Source organism: Carassius gibelio, chromosome B17 (assembly GCF_023724105.1).
Source record: "Carassius gibelio isolate Cgi1373 ecotype wild population from Czech Republic chromosome B17, carGib1.2-hapl.c, whole genome shotgun sequence".
Taxonomy (NCBI): Eukaryota; Metazoa; Chordata; class Actinopteri; order Cypriniformes; family Cyprinidae; genus Carassius; species Carassius gibelio.
The window spans coordinates 19,677,153-19,699,735 of record NC_068412.1 but is presented as its reverse complement, the minus strand read 5'-3'; the positions used below and the strand labels follow the sequence as shown (position 1 = coordinate 19,699,735).

The following is a 22,583-nucleotide window of genomic DNA, read 5'->3' as shown; positions in this document are numbered from 1 at the left end:
TAGAAAAAACATGGGGGAGTAAAAAATGATGAAATGCCAACATTACTGAAAGGGTTTGTTTTAAACCATTTTCAATAAATGAAAAAAAAAAAAGTGTGGCATTTGGGAAATGATGGTGTGTGGCAAATTTGCTTGTACTTCTATTACACTCTGTATGAGGCATGCTTAGGCTACATTATTATTTCATACAGAGTACTTATTGAGGCCTACATATTGTTTAGCGAAACTGTCACAAAATGCACATTTCAACAGATTCATTGTTACAATATACGTCGTAGGGCTATGACTTTTCACAAAACAACAGATGTTAGCCACCCATTCATGTTTAATGCTTTAGCCCAACATTTAGCTCGTTCTATTCTGTTTTATTATTAATCCCAAATAGATTGAGTTTATAAATAGCTGGGATTGGTGGGAGCACAGCACATGGAGCACGCGCCGTATCCCACCCCCTCTACCAACTGAACTGAACCCCTGCGAGAGAGAGAGAGAGAGAGAGAGAGAGAGAGAGAGAGAGAGATTGTGGCTGAATACAGACCGAAAGGCTTTCATCAACTCAGTGGCTCAGAAAGTTCTCTGTATCGCGGTCCGCTTCATCGTCATTAAACGCTGGGATATTAAAGCTGGACAAGTTGTCAAGGTAAGTTTTCCACGCGAGTAATGTGACGGTATTTTTGGACAGGAATGTTCGATGGTTTACGCGTGACACTGGATCAAGCTAATAGATTTATCCAAATATTAGATGACAGTGAGGGTGTTTAATAGCGACGCTCCATCTGACACCGGCGGGATGATAAAGCGTCTAACAGATGATTTCTAAAACTTGTCCATTGAGAAGGGCTTGATAAATAGAGGCTCTCATCAGGATTTTCACACGCACAATGTTTCATTCAGATAGATGGGAAGCTGCTGTGACAAGATTCGCTGTGTGCGACCTCTGGCAAGTTCAACGGCATTATTACCCTTACAAACATTTACCATGGTAACCACAGTTTACCCAAGAATACCATCATTGCAGTTATTGTCACTGTATAATTAGAGGAGACCGGGGTCGGTTGGTACGATATCCACTCTTTGTTGAATATAAAAAAAACAAAAAAAAAACAGCAGATATTCACTTCAAGCCCTTGCAAAAAATAATAATAATAAAAAAAATAAAAATAAAATAATGTTACCAAATAGGCTATTTAGAGACTTAACTTTTGTCAATTATTGACCAAAATTATTTTGTGCGTTTATACCAACCCATTTCAGGTTGAGGGGTTGGTTGGTTGGTTGGTTCAGTGTTAAAATATCATACATTTGTAAAAACATTTCCCCAATATGAATATTTTGCTTAAAAAGCCATTGAAAATTCGAGATGTGATTAATTTGAACCCTTTTCAGAGACTGTGGTGAATTTTTTTTTTTATTATTATTTTTTAAATGTTTTTGGTGATGATGACTAACACTAAGTTAGCAGTTACTATAGATACAATGTTTTTTGTGAATGCTAGGTTTACCATGGAAATTTTTTGGAAGCATTGACTATTGCTCTTAAACTATTTTTAGGTAGGCTACCTACAGTACAGCATACTAAACATATTTGCATTTCTATAATTAATCACACATCATTTAATGTGATTTATGTACTGTATAAAGTGAATATATTTTATGGAATATAAAATGTTATTTTATTATGAAAAAATAGCATTCCCAAGTAATTAAATATGTTAAAATACTATTTTATATATCAGGCCATTTTCCAATTGATTGAGGCTTTGTCTAATTTCCAGAACTTGCACCCAACTCAGACACTCCATTCACCACCATCCATTGAACTCCACCCCTGACTATGATTTTAGGAATGGGGTTTTTAGGCGAGGGTAAGAGAGTGGTTGGAATGGTGTCCTATATGAACAGCAGTGGCTGTTGGTTGAAGAACATGTCTCATTTGATTATCGTATTATGCGTATTTCCCCCATGGAATATACTGACAGCTATCTAAGAGAAAAGCACAGATGGATGTAGTCTTACATTATTCAACGGCATCGGGTTGCAGCTACGAAATACATGTCGAAACCTGTTGAAATCCATGCTCTGTACCCTGAAGCACCTGTTTATCAGGCTGTAGCTGGTTAATTATAATCAACAATGAATTCAGAGCAATTTAAGGTAAAGGTTAAGATAATTTTGAGAATTCAATAGGCTGCATTGGTTTTTTTTTAGCAAGAGACATGTTAGAAATGAGAGTTTTGCTCTATTACCTCAGGAAATTGCCATGGAGTGCTTTTATGTTTGTCATGGCTACTGCACTCTGGAGTGTCTACAAGGCTGTGATGTATTAGTAATTGTTGGCACAAGGAGTGTGCATTGGATGGCTGGAGAGTCTCTTCCTTAGAAAGACATTCACCAGGCTCAGATCTTAACAGCTGCAGAATATATAACTCAGCGCTGAGTCAACATGCTATCCATACCAACAACCAAACCCTTCATCGCTCTGACCCACTGTCTGCCTACACACACAGTCTGACCCTATGCCTACAAGCACTCATACACCCATAGTCAAACAAACACGCATATACACACTTATACACATTTCCATTTCACATGGCATAAAATATTTATAGTATGAAGGGTCTGGCTTCTGTGTTTCTCATGAAATCAATCATATTTTACCCCAAAATACAGCACTTATGTTAAGAAGTCAACATTTTAGCACTCACCTTTTCTTACCTTCAGACTTTTCTTCCGCAATGTAGTAGGCAACAACAACATTTGCTACTTTGTTTTTGTTATAATGGACCAATTCTGTTTATACCATAAAGCAAATAGTGTTTCCTGCTATGTGTATTGTATCTATATTGCATCCAGTCACTTTGCATTATGTTCAGTTCATATCAAAAGACTCCAAATGTAATTTTCTTATTACATGTCAGAATTTATTTCACAGTCACTGAGCACAATTTTTTTTAATGGTTCGCTTGGCTTATGATAAGAAAAAGAGAAAGCATTATCTTCATCGTCATAACTTATGCATTTTCTTCTGGAATGCCATAAGAGTTCATTTTATATTATGGAAGCTTTTCATATAGTGTTCATATTGCATTCAGCAATGAGATGAAACTCAGTATTGGGAGTCAGCAGGGTCTCTCAGACCTCACACTATAGGGCTCAAGGCCTTTATTAACATTTATCTTCTTTTTCTTCTGAGATTTGCAAAACTTAGTCTGACAGTTGACAGATGCCCTTTGGCTTCGGACATGGAGCTGTGTTTGTGCCTGTGTGTGTTTGGATTCATGTGAATGTCTCCTTCATCTTACCTATGTGTGTGTTTGTGATTGTTTGTGACCGGCCTCTCCCTCTTCCGTCTCCTCCCCTGGCAAACCCCCTCTTTTATTTTTTTATTTGTTTAGAAAATGAAAGTTGCCTCCTATAACCTATGAGGAAAATAAAAAGGGATGAAAGTGGGAAAAAAAAGAAAATGAGAAAGAATTTAGTTATTTATGTCTCATGTCATCTGTTCACTGGCACGATTTGTGCTCTATAAAGGCTCTCCATTCTCTCGTTTTGCAATTTCATACCCCAGTATTAGATATTACACAGCTTTGAATTTTTAATATTGTTTGGTCTGCGCTAGATAGAAAGAGAGATCTTTTAAAAACTTTGAAAGCAGTTTAAATCAAGTAACCTAACTTTCATTCTACAAGAGAGAGAACAGGGCTAGCAGTTATAAGGGCTGGAAATCTCAGGAACTATAAAGTTTTAAATCAAAAGTCCAAATGGTTGGTTCCAAACAGTTCTAAACCCTTATAAATAGAATACATGTAGGCTTATACTGTGTGTGTGTGTGTGTGTGTGTGTGTGTGTATATATATATATATATATATATATATATATATATATATATATATATATAGTCATCATTTGACAAAATATTTGTATTTCTATACACATACATTTTAACAGCTTATGAAAATGCAGCTTTGCCATCACATGAATACATTACATTTATTTTAAATTGTAATAATATTTGACGGTTTTACTGTATTTTCAATCAAATAAATGAATCCCTGGTGAGTATAAGAGACAAAAACATTACAAACATTTACAAATCTTACTGACTCCAAACATTTTAATTGGTGGAGTATACAGTATGTGAATGTATTTACTTAAACATTGATATACAATTTATATATATATATATATATATATATATATATATATATATATATATATATATATATATATATATATATAAAGATAGATATATAGATATATGTGATTATTAAATGATGAACATTTTTAAAATCTCCATCCTGTAGAGTTCATGCGTGTCACATCCATACTTCATCCATATTGAATCGATCATTGTTGTGCAGGCCCTCTTTGTCTTGCAGGACACTGCAGAGTTAAATGAACTCTATAGCAATGCCGAAGATACTTCTCTAAAATATTTCACTCCACACTTCACCAATTGTTAACATCAGTCAAGTCAGCAGTTTATTTGGCCATCCGTGGGAATATAAACAGACGTTGCCTCAAGCCATGTTGTGTATTTCAGACATGCTAACAGCATATCCTACAAGTACAGAAGACCATGAGTGCCGATGTAGAGTCATTTGTATGCAGCATTAACTTGCATGAGTGCTTTTTGCTAGTCTTAATGGTGTCGGTCTGAGTGGTATTAATCTCTTGTGTTGTGTTAGCCAGTCTTAATGGTGTGAGCCTGTCTGAAACCGCCAAATAGGGAGATGTGTCTGCCTGCCTCAGTGGGCTATAGTGAGCTGGTGTTAATGGTCTGCTGAGTTCAGTCATAAAATATTTCTGGTAACTCTTAAGTGACCTTATGACATTTACTGTAATGGACATGCTACTCACTCCTTGCAACACTTGCTTCCTGTTTATCGCCTAATTACTTAATTTGGATTTTAAACTTACTGAATGCTTCTAAACAACTTCAAAACTTTGATAATATGGATTCTGGCCAGTGAGAGGAAAAGAAGCCGAGTATACGAGGGAGAAACAGAGTGAGTTTCAGGATGATGGGCCATTCCACCAGGATGATTCATCATGCAGGGTGCCTCTAGGGTAACGTTGCTTTACTTTTTGAAAATACAAACACACATTTACTCTTACGCACAGTCTGTTCCTTAAATAATGTTTTTATGTTATAAGCTTACATAAGGCTAATCTGATTTATGCTTACTTTATGTTAAAAAATGAACGTACTGACTGTAAAAAATGAACTTTAGTGAGCTACTGTAATGTACTTCCTGGCAGCATCACTCTATTAGCTACTGTATAAGATTAAATCTGAGGGATGTATATCATTTATGCATATTCCTGCCCAGTGTCTTGGCTCAGTAGCTTAAATGCCCATCTTCATTTATTTCCAAGCAAAGAGAGAACTCGATTTTGCAGTTTGTCTCTGAATTTTTATGCTCTTCTCATCGTCTCAGCCACAGACGGCACACCAACGGACCGCCCACAATCCACTTACTACCCGTCTGATGCATACTGAACACAAAACTGGAATTTACTTTCACAATCTGGCAAGCTGCTATCTGATTGGCTGGCTTTGGTGCAGCTCAGGTCACACAGGATTTTTTTGTAACTTAGTCCACCTGCAAGCACAGTCATGTTTACAAAGTTATCCGATTCAGCCAGTGCTTCATACAATCCAGATTGTGTCAAAGCAGCTTCATAGTAACAAACATTATTTCTGAATTATTATTTAATATTAATAAAACTAAAATAGTTAATTTAATTTAAACAGTTTATTAAATAACTAGTTATTAAATAGTAATTGAATATGTATTCATATTTATTTGTAATAGTAAATACATATTTATTCATATTTACTTGTAATAATTGAATAAAATGAATTCTATTTGAGGTGCATTTAAATAGTTAAAATACAAATAAAACACAAAAAACTAAAACAGATATTTCAAATGCCACAAGTTAATGTGCGTACATTATTAATTTTAATATTTTACAAAATATAATTTGATAATTTACAGCATGAAACACTGATATTCATACTGAGATTTGGTACATTTCTGTTATTAAATTATTAGTGTTATGAAAGATTATCTGTAAGTGAGCATTAGATGATTGCAAATAAGGAAATTAACATGATCATGATTTTACACATTCACACACACACACACACACACACACACACACACACACACACACACACACACACACTAGTTTTTCATACATTAGTTTTCAATGTTGATTTTTTAAATGATATTGTAAAGTAAGCAAGTCAGTCAGACAGTCTCTTCCTGTCTTAGTAGATTGTTTTCCACTAGAATAGGCTGCAATGAGGACCAGACCTCTTTTTAATCAGAGATTTGGCTATGAAAGACCATGCAAACCACAAACAGGGAGTCATTGGCCTTGTCAATGCCCCCTTCCCCCAATAAAGAGTATTTATAGCACCTGCTGGTTGGTGAATAGGTATTATCAACAGGCACAGAATTAGATCAGATTAAATCCTAATATGATTTTACTTGAGGCATCAGGCCCCCTGAGGCTCAGTTCTGTCTTTCATGTCTATTTGGAGCAGAAACATAAACATTGTGCAGCAGTATCAATGGAGGGAGAGAGTTCAGTTCTCCCCCTCTCTCTTCTGGTCATCTGTGCCAGGAGCTTTGGTCTGCTGCCCTCTTTAATGATGCATGGAACATTAGCCAGCCACTATCCCAAGTTAGAACGAGGCCGATGGCATTCTCTGGTCAAAGAGGCTGCATTGTTTGGATTCAGAATAGCATGGTCTACTGAGAAAGGGGAGAACAAAGTGTGCTGTCTGTCGAGTTTGTTTTCTAAAATTGTTATCACAATCCTAATTTGTGATTGCGGCAAATTACATTTTAATATCTTTCATATTCAAGCACGTTTCTGCCGTGCATGGAGTGATCGGTAGGCAGATGATGTTCGCAGTAATTTACATGCATACATGTTATCTAACTTATTTTGACATTTTAATTATGTTACACTTCACTGTGAAATATCTGATTTACTATCATGTTCATTTAATGAAAGGGTTTTTCAGCTTGTTAGAATAGTAAGATAAAAACAATTGCAATTTTTTAGAAAAAATATCAGAATTATGAGAAGTATAAAACAAACATTTCTGAAAAGAAAATTCTGAATTGCGAGATATAAACATGCAATTTCCTTTACACTTGTTTTAGTCTGTTGCAGAAACATAAGAAATGGAATTGTGAGATGTAAACTCAGAATTCAGAGAAAAAGTCAGAATTGTGACATAAAATTACAATAGATAGATAGATATTAGATGGATCATCAGGATACATCAGCATTAGTTATACAATTGACATTATTCCATTAACATTTTGTGTCATAAAATTCCAGAAAATATTTTAATAGTGTCTTTGAAATAATAAAATAAAATTTTATTTTGTATTTTGCAAATTAATTAAATAATAACCTGTTGTTTTTATAATATTAATGGGATCTTATACTGTACATGAAAATACATAGCTGCTTACATATTTTAGTAAAGAAATCTCTTGCAAGGAAAATATTATATTTAGAGTTATTTGGCAAAAAAAAAAAAAGTTTAAAAAACCTGGTTTTAAAGAGTGAAAAAACATAACAAAGAGAAGGAAAAAAACAAGGATATATTGTGATAGGTAAAACTTTGTTTTTAAGGAAAATGAAAGCTGCATTCCATAACCTGCATTCGGGGGTGGAGATTCATAAAAGCGGAGGATGAGAGAGAGAGAGAGAGAAAATAAAGCAAATAGAAAGGATTCTTTGAGTTATTAGTGGCTCACGTCTGTTCATTCGCACAACGAATGCTCTGTAACAAATCTCTCATCCCTCTGTTTTCAATTTGTTCTCAACTCTTTATATCGTAAGTCCCAGGCAGCAGATTTAATTAAGAATCCAGTCAAATGCATCGTTTATTTATGAGATAAATTCAAGTGGCTGTTATCTGACAGTATAGAATCGGCGTGACTTCGCATTTTTATGCGCAACTCCACTGCTGACATTTGCTACATATTATCCTTGTGAATTGTGCAGTGGGATGGTAACAAAGAACAGGCTATTGATTAACTGGCAAGAGGAACTTGGATCTATTGTTGAACTGTGTGGATATTTGGGACATAAAGGTCTAGGAAGAAGTGTCCTTACTTTCCCATCAAGCACACAATGGTGTTTCAACAGTGCATTGTCAGGAAACAGAACAGTTCAATACATGGGCAGAGAGCTGGTAATTATGTTAAAAAATATAAAAATAAATAAAAATGTATATATTAAAATAAATAAATTAATAATTATATTTAAACAAGAGTGTGAAAGATACAGTTGTAATCATCTTAATAAAGATGGTTCAATCTCTCTTTCTTCCCTCATAAACAAGGTGTTTTTTCACATAGGCGGCCGAATGAAGCACCTCAGGGAACTTCTCTTCTCTCATCTCTGTTGTTTAATTACACTTCTTTCTTCTGTGCTGCGTCTCTTTTCAGCGTGGATTACGTAAACAGCTCTCCCCAGCCTCCTTGCTCTTGTGCTACACACGCTGCACAGCATAACACAATAAAGCCTTCCATCAACAGTCTGAAATCAACAGCAAACCCCATGCCTCATGTTTCAAGAGCTGAGACACAAACATCTTCTTCAAGCAGCAAAACAAATCTGCCAAACCGAACATGAGCCTCTCATCATATATATATACATACATAAATATAGATGCTGGAGTATCAGAGGGAGGAATAAAGGAGCATTGAGAAACCTACTTCAGCAAGAGTTCACATAACATCAACCATAAACGCATCTGTCTGCCAGATGGGTGCCAAATTACACAAGATGTTGCTAATAATAACTGCTGTATTATTTACACCTTTGTATTTATCAGTTTAGGAAAACACAAGTAGTATAAAAGTTTAGGCTTTACTGACCTGCTGCAATAATAAATAGCAAGTGCACATTGTTGTAATTTAGTGTCATGTGGCTTTTTAATTAATTTAGCCATTGATTAAGTAAAGTTTCACATGCTGACTTACGGTATACAAAATAGGATATCTTGTCAGTTGTTGTGGACTTTCCTTGATTGAAGATGTAATTTGGGGTGTGTCTCCACAAGTGCATGATGAAGGGGAGCGTCAATGCTAATAGATTACATTGCGCCTGCAAAGTGATCTGTCAAACCTGAAAGTAATTTCGGAAACTGAGTGTGAAAATTAATACTACTGAACGGCAGGTATTAATCTGATTTGGTTTATGCACCGGTCTGCTGTCACTATGATAAAAGAGAGATGTTAAGAACAGAGAACAGATAGACGTATACTTCTTTATTGCAAAAATTCATTTCTTGTGAGATTCTGTTATGCAATTGTTTTATTAATAATTATAATCAGCTCAAAAAAGTATTTCGGAATGGAATACATTATATTTAGCACACTATATCTGTAAGAAACATTATACTACAACTACAATGTATGTCCTAATTTGTCAGATTCCATATAGTACTTCCTACTGAGCCTTGTTTAATCAAACTCGTCAAAGTGTTTTCTAGCTCTACCGTGATAGATGATATGGTGGGCACAGAACCAGTTTTTGATATTGAAGGGATAGTTCCCCCCAAAGAACAAAACACAAATTAGATTTTTTTTTTGTATAATGTTTCAACTCTTTCTGCCCATATGGCTTTCACTATAGAGGAAAACAAAATAATTACTTTCACAGTACCTTATTTTTTTTACACTGTCTCTGTCAAAGAAGGTGAATTTAATTTATATATATTTATCTATTTTACTATTCAGGGAGAGACTCTTTCATATGCTGTGAGGAGGAAATTAGAGCGTCTAAGGTTTTTCACAGAGTGACTATATTAATTGAACTGTCACTCTCAGGGCTTTTTCTGGGTTGTGTTTGTCAGACGTCACATCACATCCTTGTACCAAAGCCTTCGATCATAATGTCTTTTGATATTTACCACATATTTGTTTTCTTTTCCATGTCATTTGGAGGACATTTAATCAGCACAGTCAGGAAAAAGAATGTCACAGACATTCAGTTATTATTTAGAAGTATTATAATAATTAATTTTAAACAGTTAATGCTGGATATTATAGTGGGGTTAAAAGAATAGTTCACCCAAAAATGACAATTTTATCATTATTTATTCATAATTTACTCATGTTGTTCCAAATATAGTATTTTTCATTACTGTGGAACTCACTAGCTACAAATTCAGCAACAATTTGTTTATTCTTCAAAATATCCAACAATGGATGTTGAATAATAAAATAGATGCAAGTGGAATATGAAATACTATACACTATAGTAATGCAATAATAAAAATGCATATTACACATACAGCTAACAAAATCTGTCTCTCTTTTCCTAATGAGAGTTAAGAAAAAAAAAAATGAAAATATGAAAAGGAAACTGGGTGAGAGTAAAACATAGATGTGACACAGCCAGAACGCTTTGAATAGGTGACTTCGATGAATATAACCAAGTGCATTTAGCACGGATTATTCAGTTTGATGTAATAAGTATATACTAATATAACCGACTGATGCCATTTCAGACTCCGCTCCACTGAGCTTCATTATTCATCTCTATTGGCTGCTGAATTCGTTCATTTCCTCTCACTTGTTCTGACTGTGGAATAGATGTTATCCCTGCATGTTTTCCCTGTATTGACACTGCACAAATGGAATGTGTCCTTTTGATAATCTATGTGTGTGTGTGTGTGTGTGTGTGTTTGAGCTTGTATGTATTAGAGGAGAATTTAGATTAACTCAGAAAGAGATGAGCGCAAGCATTTTGCTTTCTATGTCTTCTTTGAGCTGAAGAGCTGGATTGTGATTTTACAAACAGACTCACCCACATATATAACCAAAAGTGCATATTTATATAAATAGATATATACTTTACGGTCACTCTATATGCAAAGACATCCACAATAGTAATGTTTCACATCTACTGGTAGTACGTTGCTCCTCATGATTTTCCTATGTATATCAGTGTTTGTCTGTGTGGTACATTGTGGGCTCCAATTTGAACTACTTTCCTTCCTAGATCCTTGGTATTCCCTTCCATCCACCCGGAACCATTCCTGCATACTCTGATCCATTGGTCATGGCACTGGCTGACCCAAACAGAGCACCCACTGTGCTCGGAGGCAGTGGTCCTGACAGCCCTGCCACCCTCTTTATATGACTCTGGAAATGGATAAGCAAGGGTGTAAAGAGAGACATATGTGAAAGATGTCCCGCAGCACTCTCATATAGGAACATCACAGCATCCTGACATCAAACAGTCCTTCAAGTAGGATAGTATTTTTGCATTTTCCATCAACCGAACTTACATAGCAACAATGGCTCAGTCAGAGGTTTAAATTTGGGGATGGGACTATTTGTTTGTCTGACAAATGAAAGTTTGGGGGAGTGTTCCAGAAACCTGTTTGAAATTGTTAAAGGGTTAATTAACCCAAAAATGAAAATTCTGTCTTGAATTACTCACCCTCATCTCGTTCCAAACTCGTAAGACCTTCATTACCAATATAGGACCATATGAGACCTACTTCAGAATGCCACATGTGTGCGTTAAATAAAGTCGCTATTATTTAAAACACGCCTAAAACATCCCCCTTCTCCTTCTGTCTCCTCACTGAGGCAGAAGTATCCAAACTTCTCTCCAGCCATCCTACAACATGTCCACTAGACCCTATCCCTTCACACCTTCTCCAAGCAATCTCCACTACACTTTTTTACCACAACTCACACACATCATCAACACATCTCTCCTCACAGCCACTTTCCCCACTGCATGTAAGCAGGCTTGGGTAACCCCACTGCTCAAAAAACCTACATTAAACAGTTCGCTTACAGATAGCTACAGACCTGTCTAACTCCTTCCTTTCATAGCAAAAACACTTGAATGAGTTGTTTTTAATCAGGTATCATTATTTCTTACACAGTACAACTAACTGGATCATACCTAGTCATGGTTCATGAGTGGCCATTCAACTGACACTGAAGCCCTGCGGATTGCAAAAGCTGATTCCAGTTCATCAGCTCTTATTTTACTAGATCTGTCCACCCTCTCATCATTGGGCATTACAGGGATTCCACTTCAATGGCTTGAATCCTATCTCACTGGTAGGTCTTTCAGGGTGGGGTGGTATCCAAAGCACATCAACGGGTCACTGGGGTTCCTCAGGGATCAGTTCTTGGACCCCTCCTCTTCTCCATATACACTACATCACTGGGACTCATCATACAGGCACATGGTTTCTCAGACCATTGCTATGCTGATGACACACAGCTCTACCTCTCATTTCAACCAGATGATCCCACAGTAACTGCACAGATCTCAGGCTGCCTGGCGGACATCTCAGCATGGATGAAAGAACATTGCCTACAGCTCAACCTGGCAAAGACTGAGCTTCTCATCTTCCCAGCCACTCCAAATCTACAGCATTTCTTCATCATCCAGTTAGGTTCATTAACAATTACCCCATCAAGTTCAGTCAGAAATCTTGGTGTAATGTTTGAAAAGTTTCCAAACATGGCTAGATCTTGCAGGTTTGCATTGCACAACATCACAAAGATAAGGCCCTTCCTAACGGAGAGTGCTGCAAAAATTCTTGTCCAGGCCCTTGTAATTTCTAGGCTGGACCACTGCAATGCTCTTCTGGCTGGAATTCTATCATGCACAGTCAAACCTTTACAAATGATTCATCATACCTCTCTTTATCTCCCTGCACTGGCTGCCAGTTACAACTCGCATCGAGTTCAAGAGACTAATTCTTGCATATAGAACAGCTTCAGGCTCAGCATCCGCCTAATTTCAAACATTCTTATGAATCCATATCCCCTCTAGAAGTTGGAGATCCACTAGTGAGCAACACCTCATTTTACCATCACAAAGAGACACAAAATCACTTTCCAGAACATTTTCGTTCACCGTTCCTGACTGGTGGAATGATCTTCCAACCCAAGCGACAGCTGAAAACTCACCTCTTTTGTCACTATCTGACTTCATCCTAAAAAATATCTTTCTCTGTCTATCTTAGTTGAACAATGCTTGAAACTTGGTATGACAAGCACTTCCTGTGTTTATTTGCCTCTTTAAGATGAATGGCTTGATCTATTCCCCAATTGTAAGTCGCTTTGGATAAAAGAGTCTGCTAAATTATTTGAAACTAAAATAAAAATTAAACTGAAACTAGAACATTGAAAAAATAATTACTACAACTAAAAAAATGATAATGATATAGTGAAAACAAATTAAAATTGGTCAAATTGAAGAAAAAAAATAAGGTGATAGTTCACTCAAAAATAAAAATAAAATTATTTACTCACCCTCATTTAATTCCAAATCTGTATATATTTTATTTTATTATTATTATTGTATGGACAAAATTGTTTATGTTCTGCAATAGAAACAGTCATACAGGTTTGGAATGTGATTAAATCAGGAGTAATCTCTAAACTACAAGTCATTATTTTCAAAATCATATTTGGTGACACCAATTGCACATAAATTACACATTGATTAGAGTGTAAATGATCACAAAACTTTCATTTTAGGGTAAACTATACCTTTAAACTGAAATGAGCTTGTGTCAGCTTTACATTAACAACATCCAGAAGCATCAATAGGCAAATGCATTGTAGAGCTCCTCACTTGTGGTTTTGATTGACAAATATAATGATGGAGCTTCTCAGTAATGAATCATTGAGCCGTTGACTGCTGTGGCATTCCCGCAGTGAGTGCTCATTTCTACATCCCCTTGCTGTCCCGGACCCCTCCTCTACTTCAGTCAGATCTGTAATGGAAACATGCTCACAGATGCCTCACCTCCCCACACTTAGAGCTGGGTTTGTTATTCTGAAATATATTTAAAGTGACAGCACCCATCAGACCAGCTCCATGCTAAAGTCATCAGAAATGTAACGCTCATGCTTAAAATAGACACCCACACTGACAGCGATGCTACGGTTTACCTCAAACTCTTATTTTCGACAGAGATAGCGAGACTTGATTATGATGGGACTATGATTTAGATGTCACTGGAATGTCATTTGAGGTCATCGTACAAATACAAATGCTCCCAGAGTCTATTTTCCATAGCAACACGGATCAGTGACACCTGCCTTCATCTCCATGGGAACACACATGTCCTTCTTTGACTACCTTCCCTCTCATTCTTTCATTAATCTCTCCCTATTTCTCTGTCTCTCACTCTCTCTCTCGGAGCGTTATACAAACCATTTATTTTCCTGCACAAATAGGAAATTATCTATAATTTATGAGCCCTACATCTATTTATTAGTTCAGCATAAATTACTGTGGTTTGTGTGGGCTTCCGGAGAGTCACATTTCTGTTAATGATATCCCCAAGGTAAATTTAACCACAATTAGGCGGTAAATAACAGCCCTGAACTGTCTGATGAAATGATGAAGACAAACCCTCCACCAGAGGATCCTAGCACAGGCCCTTTAATTTGCACAAATAAAAGGAAGAAAGCAAAATAAGACAAATTGATTTTTTTAGGTTTTCAAAAGCCCTGCTCTAGAATTTCTATCCTTGCACATTCAGCAATAACAAGTCGTTAGGTCTACATTAAGGAGAAATGCTTTTTTATTCATTTTTTCTCTTTTGTTTCCCAGCCTGACTCATGACATTGGTAGGAAGAGATGGTGTCCTTAACACGTAATTAAAGGGATGATAAATAATTAGAACTTTCTGGCCATGAACACTCACTTTCAGATATTTATCAAGAATATAGCCATTAGTTTTACCAAACACAGAATACAGAAAACTATTATGAAGATGAATTAACATTATTATGGCATGATTTAGATTTTTTTCATTATTACTTTTAGACCAATTAATGTGATACATTTGTGACTTGCAAACCTATAATGAAGTGATAAATATGACTATATATAATGCAATTATTTCCAATAATTAGAGTAAGGTCTTAATTGCAGTAAGCTGTTTACATGACAAAAGAAAACCTTCTTATTCATTATTTTGATTATTTACAAAAATATTTTATATATTTTGTCAATATTGCATCCAACAATTAAACAGCTTGCATAAAACATTTTAAAATAAATGTTCCTTGAGCATTACTGCTTCGCCATCGCAGGAATAAACTGCATTTTAAAATATACTGAAATAGAAAATTTTAGTAAGATTTTGAAATATTGGGGGTTTTACTGTATTTTTGATCAAATAAATGCAGCTCTAGTGAGCATAAAACTTCTTTCAAAAAACTATAAAAAATCTTACCGACCCAAAACTGAATAGTGCAATAGTATATACTAGTATGTCTACTAAAAAAATATACTACAACCATCCTTTTGTTTTTAGCTTCCATTTCATGTGTTCAGGCCTTAATTAAGGTCCCCCTCAAACCTGCACGTCATTTGTTTCTAACACTGATGTTTTCTTTGATTTCTGCTTTTTTTTATAATTTGCACAATTTCCAGGAACTAGTAATGAAGACAAGGAAAGATTAGGACAGAGAGAGGGAAAGAAGGAGTGGAGGCTGTCAAATAAAATATGTATCTATTAGCTTGCAGCTGGTCTACTGTGTTCTTAATTAGGCATGTCCTGAGGCTATCATGTCTGAATGGATTACGCTCTAAAATTCTCCAAAACACACACACAACACACAATCACATACAGTACATACCCACACACCATATGCCACACAGTCTGTAGCCTGTGTGATCTTCCAGCCATCCTTTCTCTGATGCTTATCCAAACCCCATCACAGAGTTATTGGCATGTGTGAGAGACAGAAACAGAGTACCACCACCATCCACTGCCTCCTAGACTCAAATCAATGAACCGTCTTTGTATTAACATTTTTTTTTTTGTCTTGCAGGAACAGACCTTTCTGTTATCTGTGCTGGTGTTGGGGTGCTTGTGACCTTGACAACCAAATCTGCACTGTTTGTTCTGGTGCGCTGTCAAGCCCGCTGCCGCTGTGTCATTTGTGGCAGCTAAATTGAAGGAGTGCTCTAATCGTCTCCCACACGTCTTACCCCTCGCCACGCGTGCAGAAACCCAGGGTGGCCAGCCCGCTCATTCTGCTGTCTGTCTTCCTGCCCACAAACATCCCAGCATCAACAATGACCTGAAGCCACATGGCATCTGCTCCATGAAAGATGTTGATTTTATTGGCAAAACACGGCTCCCTTGGGTTATGGTCCACTTCATGTGAGCAGTATGATGAAGACCATGAACTATAACTCACATAGATGGGATTCACTTCATATGTGAAAAAACACAGCTAGCATAACACATAATTATGGACCACAGGCATGGGTTTCTCAATGGCCTGGATGAAAAAAAGCCTGTGTTTTTGCACCCCAGCAACAGGTGGACGAGTGTATTGACTGTCATAGAGAACCACAGAGCACAACATCAAACATGGGGCCCATGGACACTCAGGTCTGTACGGAAAATCAAAATCTTAAGCTTCCTTTTCGGACTTATGGTCACCGTTGTCATAATGGCATCCTACATCTTAACGAGGGACCAGAAAGGGCTGTTTTTAACACCATCACCGTATCACCTTACTGTGGAGTCTCATCCGGCTCAGCTGCCCCTTAATCTGTCCTTCGCCACAGACTACACAGTTGTGAGAGAGGTGGTGAGAAGCATTGTGGCCAGAGTGGATTTCAGTCAGAGGAGAGTGCCTGACCTGAGAGAAGTGAGAAAGAAAGAGCCAAACGTATGTGCATTTGAACGAAATTCCTAAACATGCAAAAAAATCTTGATTTATTTACAATTAAAAAATCTGGTACATAAAAATTTGCATTTTTGATTGTTTCTGTGAATTTTAAGATTGACATCATTATGAATCTTGTTTTACATAACTGTTTTCAATTTTAAAACACTTTAAAATATATTTTATTCCTGCAGTGGCAAATAAATTTTATCTTTAGTGTTAAATTATCCTTTAGAAATCATTCTAATATGATTTTTATTATTATTATCAATATTGAAAACAATTTTGCTGCTTAATATTTTTGTGGAAACCAGAATAAAATTTTTTTTTAGGATTCTTAAAGACATCTTTGTAACTTTTAATCAGTTTTACAAAACCTGTAAATAAATAATTTAATAATAAGCCTTACGGACCCCAAACTTTGTACATAAATTAAGTACATACTACAAGCTACGCTCTGTCAAGTCTTGGTTTGCTAGTATAAGCCTTCTGGTCTTTCTCGTCCACAGATATTCTCTGCAATTCCCCTCAAATTTCTTCCTCATCTCAAGAACCCTTGTTGGTATGAAGAGTTCTTTGGGAATGTCACAGCTGATCCTTATGGGAAAAACCTGTATGCTCTTTATTCAAAGCGCTTCCAAGCAATATATGACCACCTGCGCAGAGCATTTCCGGCTCACCTGCATCATCACACAGGTAGACAGTATCGCCTTCGCTGCCTGCCTTTCTTTTACATCATCGGACAGCCTAAGTGTGGCACCACGGACCTCTACGACCGGTTACGCCTACATCCAGAGGTCCATTTCACCACTATGAAGGAGCCACACTGGTGGACGCGAAAGAGATTTGGTGAGTTTCATTTAAGAGATAAATTACAGGTTTAAAATTATGGTCTTCTTTTAAAAGTCTCCATAATGTTCACCACTTACATTTTCTTGCAATACAGAGCATCTGCTTAAAGTTTATTACATTCGGTTTATTACACATATTTTACAGCTAAAGAACAGCTGCTGTGCAATTCTGGTTGCAAGCTATTTTACAACTGAAATAATTGTACTTTGTATTTCCCTGGATTAAGGTATCATCAGATTGAGTAATGGTTTTCATAACCCCTATCCACTGAATGACTACCTGGACCTTTTTGACCAAGCAGCCAATCAGATTCAAGATCACTTGACAAGCAACTCCTCCAAAACCCACAAAAAAGTGGACATCATTATTGGTAAATTATTGATTTTTCAATCATGTTTTCTCATTTTCATGAATTCTCCGACATCATTTAACAGTAAACTGAACTAAACTAAAAAGAACAAAAAAAAATGGCATTTTTATTAAAAAAAATTTTTTTTTACATTTATTTAATTTTTACATTTTTATTATATGACTAATTGTCAGCTTTTCATAAACTCAAAACCCCCCTGCAGTCCCCTTACGAACCCCAGTTTGGGAAGGAATTCAAGTTGTTGCGCTTTTTTCTATAATGTTGATTATGAAGAACGTGTTCAAATTAAATACACATCATCTAGACTTTCTAATTAGAGAAATGCCAGATGCTATGGCCAAGGTCTATCCTCTTGTTATGACTCGTAACAATAAATAATTTAGAAATTTCAGTCTTCGTCTTCTGAGGCAACTAAATCGAACACAAAACAACCCAGTCATAAATAATCACTAATAGCATTCATCAGATTAAGCCAAGTCTTCAAATGAAATATCAAGTTGGTTAGGATAAAGCAATTAACACATTTTATGATTGACAGGTGAGGCGAGTGCATCCACAATGTGGGACAATAACGCTTGGGTTTATTTCTACGACAATGGGACAGAAGTGGAGCCGCCTTTTCTGGTACAAGACTTCATTCATGCTGTCCAACCAGATGCCAGATTCATTGTGATGCTCAGAGACCCAGTAGAAAGGTACTGTAGTACTCCACTGTTTCAATAAGATATAATAATGAATGGTTTGGATATCATAACCAGTAAAATATTACTATGTGAGAGATGCCTTTTAGATTGTCCTCTTACCTCTTATTGTGTTTGTGTACTGTGTGTGTGTGTGTGTGTGTATTTGTGTGTGAGAGAGCAGGCTTTACTCAGACTATCTGTACTTTGGCATGGCTAATAAATCTGTGGAGGATTTTCATGAACGAGTATCAGAGTCGTTGCACCTGTTTGAGGGCTGCTTGGAAGAGAGGTCCATCCGTTCCTGCATTTACAATACCACTCTCAACAACCTGATGCCTGTGAGTGTAGTATGAATCGTGAGCATATCAAATGTGGATATTTAATTTGCTATTGCTCTCTTAAAGGGAAAGTACACCCCAAAAATGAAAATTCTATTTACTCAACCTCATGTTGTTCTGAACCGGTGTGATTTAAAAAAGTCGTCAAATTGCAAAAAATGATTCCTTCAGTTTATTAAAATGTTATCAGATCTTCTGAACGATAGATGGATATGTCTCACCAAAGCATTTCAGTTGGTATTTCTCATTAGGGACAGGCACCAAAGGAGGCTGGCTGGTATGAGTCAGAGTCAGATTTTGTTCAGTCTGATATGATGTAATTGGTTCAGCCACCAGGTGCAGCCGCATAGATAAGATATACCCACCAGGGTATGAGCTGTTCTGGCTGCTCCCCAAAGCTGTGTAGCCAGTAGATGATCTTCACCTCTGGAGAAGGCTGTTGGAAGCTGAAATGAAAGCAGTTTTAGAGAAATCTAAATGTGTTGTGAAGTATACATTGTTTTGCTGCACTGATCTGGGGATTAAAGTCATGAATGTTTGATTTATGGCTTTGAAGCTGGTTGATGAACCAGCAAAAGTGTGGATTGCTGAATCATTGCTGCTTAGTCCGGTAAATTGGATGTAATATAATACAAATAGAAGCTTGTGCAGCATGAACTAAGGTAACAAACAGAATACAGAATTGTTATTTTAATATAAATAAATAAAATAAATCACTAGTTAGCCATTTAACACAACAAAATTCTCAGATTTTAAAATGGAGCCAAACATCAATACACAAAATAAATGTAAATATTTATTTGCAAAAAGTTATCTGAGAACAATGTGGTGGGCATTTTTAGATTTTTGACGGTTGTAAATATATTATGTACATATCAAGAAGTAAATAAAAATATTAGTCAGAATTAATTACGTGATTATTTATAAATTGTACTAAACTTCTGCTCATAAGTTGGACATGTATTTTTCATTGGTATTTTAATACTGCACATTAAATCCATACTACACAAGATGTTTATATCAGAAGCTACTTACTATAAAGATGTACTAAGTATAATCACCATATAATACAGCAGTGCATAAAATACTGTTATACAAACTAAAAAAAAAAATAAAAAAAAAATAAAAAAATCAAGGCTTATTACAGTGCTAAATGTTATACTGAGCCTTTGGGTCCCTCTGTTGGTGAACACATTAAATTAATAAATTCACTTGACGTCACTTTGTATGCAGATGATGGGTCGGAAGTTTCCATGTCAACCTTGTTCCCTCTACGAAAAAGGCTTTTTCCATAGGCTTCTATTATCGCAAAAAAAAAAAAAAAAAAAAATAAATAAAAAAAAAAAAACATAAAAAAAAAAAAAATAAAAACACTCATATTCAATCATAGATCATGAAACTTTTTGTCCATCAAGATAATCTTCACAAGATAGTATAACTTTGATGAATTTTGAAGCCAAAATAAAAGTGCCAGAACTTAAAGGGGTCATATGTTGTGAATTCAATATTTTGCATTTTGGGGCAAAGTAAAAAAAAAAAAAACTTTGTTGAACAACAATAAAAAAATGCAGCAAACTATTAATTGGTTATTCTACAATAAATTGTATTATAAAGTATACTACAATCTGAAAAAACTGTAAATTGATAAACTGTTGATGTTTGACTTTTAATGTCTCCGACAGCACCTTTAATCCCATTTAGCAACTTGTTAGCAACTCACGAGTTGGGTATAACTTTCATGGAATAAAACGTAAAAGTATCTTGAGCTTGTGTGAACCACGGACTTCATTTTAGGGGATTTTACCAAACTTCTATTTAAAATACCCATTGCCTCCCACTCTATTCTTAATGCAGACTTCTTAAATAGGGGGGCAAAATATATTTTTTAAATAATTTATTTCTATAAAATACAACTTAAAATGATAAAATCACAAAATGTCAAGATGAAAATATATAATCATATTTCTTTTTTTACTTGAATAACTATTGTTTTTGATGTAGGTGAGGCTTCAGGTTGGACTATATGTCATATACCTGCTTGACTGGCTGAGTGTTTTCAGTAGAGAGCAGATACTCATCCTACGACTTGAGGATCATGCTGCCAACCGAAAAATCACTATGCGGAGAGTCTTTGAATTTCTACATTTGGGTGAGTTAGTTGTCATCCTTCCACACACTCGTTACAGTGATGTGTGTCTGTTTGTTTAACCCTTGAAGTATTCAGAAATGTGTCATTATGTGCAAATATGTATCTGTTATATCACTGACCGGGTTTCATTGACTCTGCAGGACCTCTTACTCTGCAGAAGGAAGCAGACATCACAAAGAGCCCCGCCTCCAACACCAGACGACCAGCCAATCGCAATCTTGGCCCAATGCTGCCCATAACCAAGGAGATCCTGCAGAGCTTCTACGAGCCTTTTAACCAGCGCCTGGCCCAAGTGCTAAGGGACCCTGCCTTTTTGTGGATGTAGCACTGAGAGAGAGGGAATGAACATAATAGAAAAGAGGGACACTGATTAAACTCAAGTTTAAAACTAAATTAGATGTGTTAGGCCATTGCTGGGTGGCTGGTATCACCTTTGGCCAGAATTGAAATTTAAGAAAATATTTTAAATTCTAGTCAATTATAAAGTGTTACCACTGACTTTATTTTTTATAATTTTTTCCTTGGTTATTTGGTGCTGGACACGTTCATTATTGCACTTTGATACTGTGAGAGTATTTGGTCAGGATGACCACTGAGAAATTAACAGACAACTTATTTAATGTATTTGTTATAAGGCCTTGGAATCCACAGTGTTTCTACAATATGAAAGGATACAGAAACAGAAAAGGTATTGATCAAAATTGAATATACACTCGACAAATGACAATTAATAAAAAAGTGTCAGTGTTTTGGAGTTTAGCTCTGAGGTGAATGAGAGAGGGCCTATAGTGTTGCTGGAAGAAACAGACCTGTATAAAGGACAACATAAGAGTTGTGGAAACTGATCACAAAAGCCATCCTGGACATTGAACTAGGTAACCTGATGTCACTGAAATGTAATTTTAATGTTAATGTAAATCTGTTATTGTGACTGTACAGAGATAAGGGCAAGAATAGATTCATTCCAACTTAATTCAACTATGATATTTTCTGACTGAATTGCAATAAATATTGCTTTTTTATATATTTGCTTCTCTAAGACCCAATAATTTGTCTGGAGAACTGGTGATGGTAAATAAATAAAGTTAGATAAATATAGATTAAAAATGATAATGGATACTAACAATAATAAAATATTGTTTCCTGTCAAGACTTTCAAGTCAATAGCTTAGGCCTATACCATATTTTATCTCTCATATGTTACATTTTAGAAATGTTTATGTAAAAATACTGTGAAGTTCAGTTTTAAAAATGATGAAAGTCTACTAAAGTATAATGAAATAATTGGTAATTTAGGCTATATGCTGTTCGGTTGCCAACCAATAGATTCTCACCTCCTCCGCATTTAAAGAACTGATATAGGCTATCCTTCATGACGTCGGAGCGAGGGAATATCGAAAAATGTAAAAAAAAAAAAAAAAAAAAGCCAACTTTGCGGTCCCTTCGAAACACTATGGTAAT

At 35.9% G+C, this 22,583-nt stretch overlaps 1 protein-coding gene across 2 annotated transcripts; it reads left to right on the top strand.

Annotated features, from left to right (window-relative positions):
- Positions 1-474: 474 nt before the first annotated feature.
- chst15 (carbohydrate (N-acetylgalactosamine 4-sulfate 6-O) sulfotransferase 15) lies at positions 475-22,148 on the top strand. 2 transcript variants are annotated; one of them, XM_052580878.1, is made up of 9 exons: positions 499-640; positions 11,053-11,301; positions 15,882-16,733; positions 17,240-17,579; positions 17,809-17,952; positions 18,491-18,647; positions 18,817-18,973; positions 20,975-21,122; positions 21,263-22,148. In XM_052580878.1, exons 3-9 carry the CDS (start codon positions 16,308-16,310, stop codon positions 21,445-21,447), a joined length of 1,557 nt encoding a protein of 518 aa, XP_052436838.1. In that variant the 5' UTR covers positions 499-640; positions 11,053-11,301; positions 15,882-16,307; the 3' UTR covers positions 21,448-22,148. The 2 variants fall into 2 exon arrangements, with proteins under 2 accessions (XP_052436837.1, XP_052436838.1); XM_052580877.1 differs by lacking the exon at positions 11,053-11,301 and having other exon boundaries at positions 475-640.
- Positions 22,149-22,583: the final 435 nt, after the last annotated feature.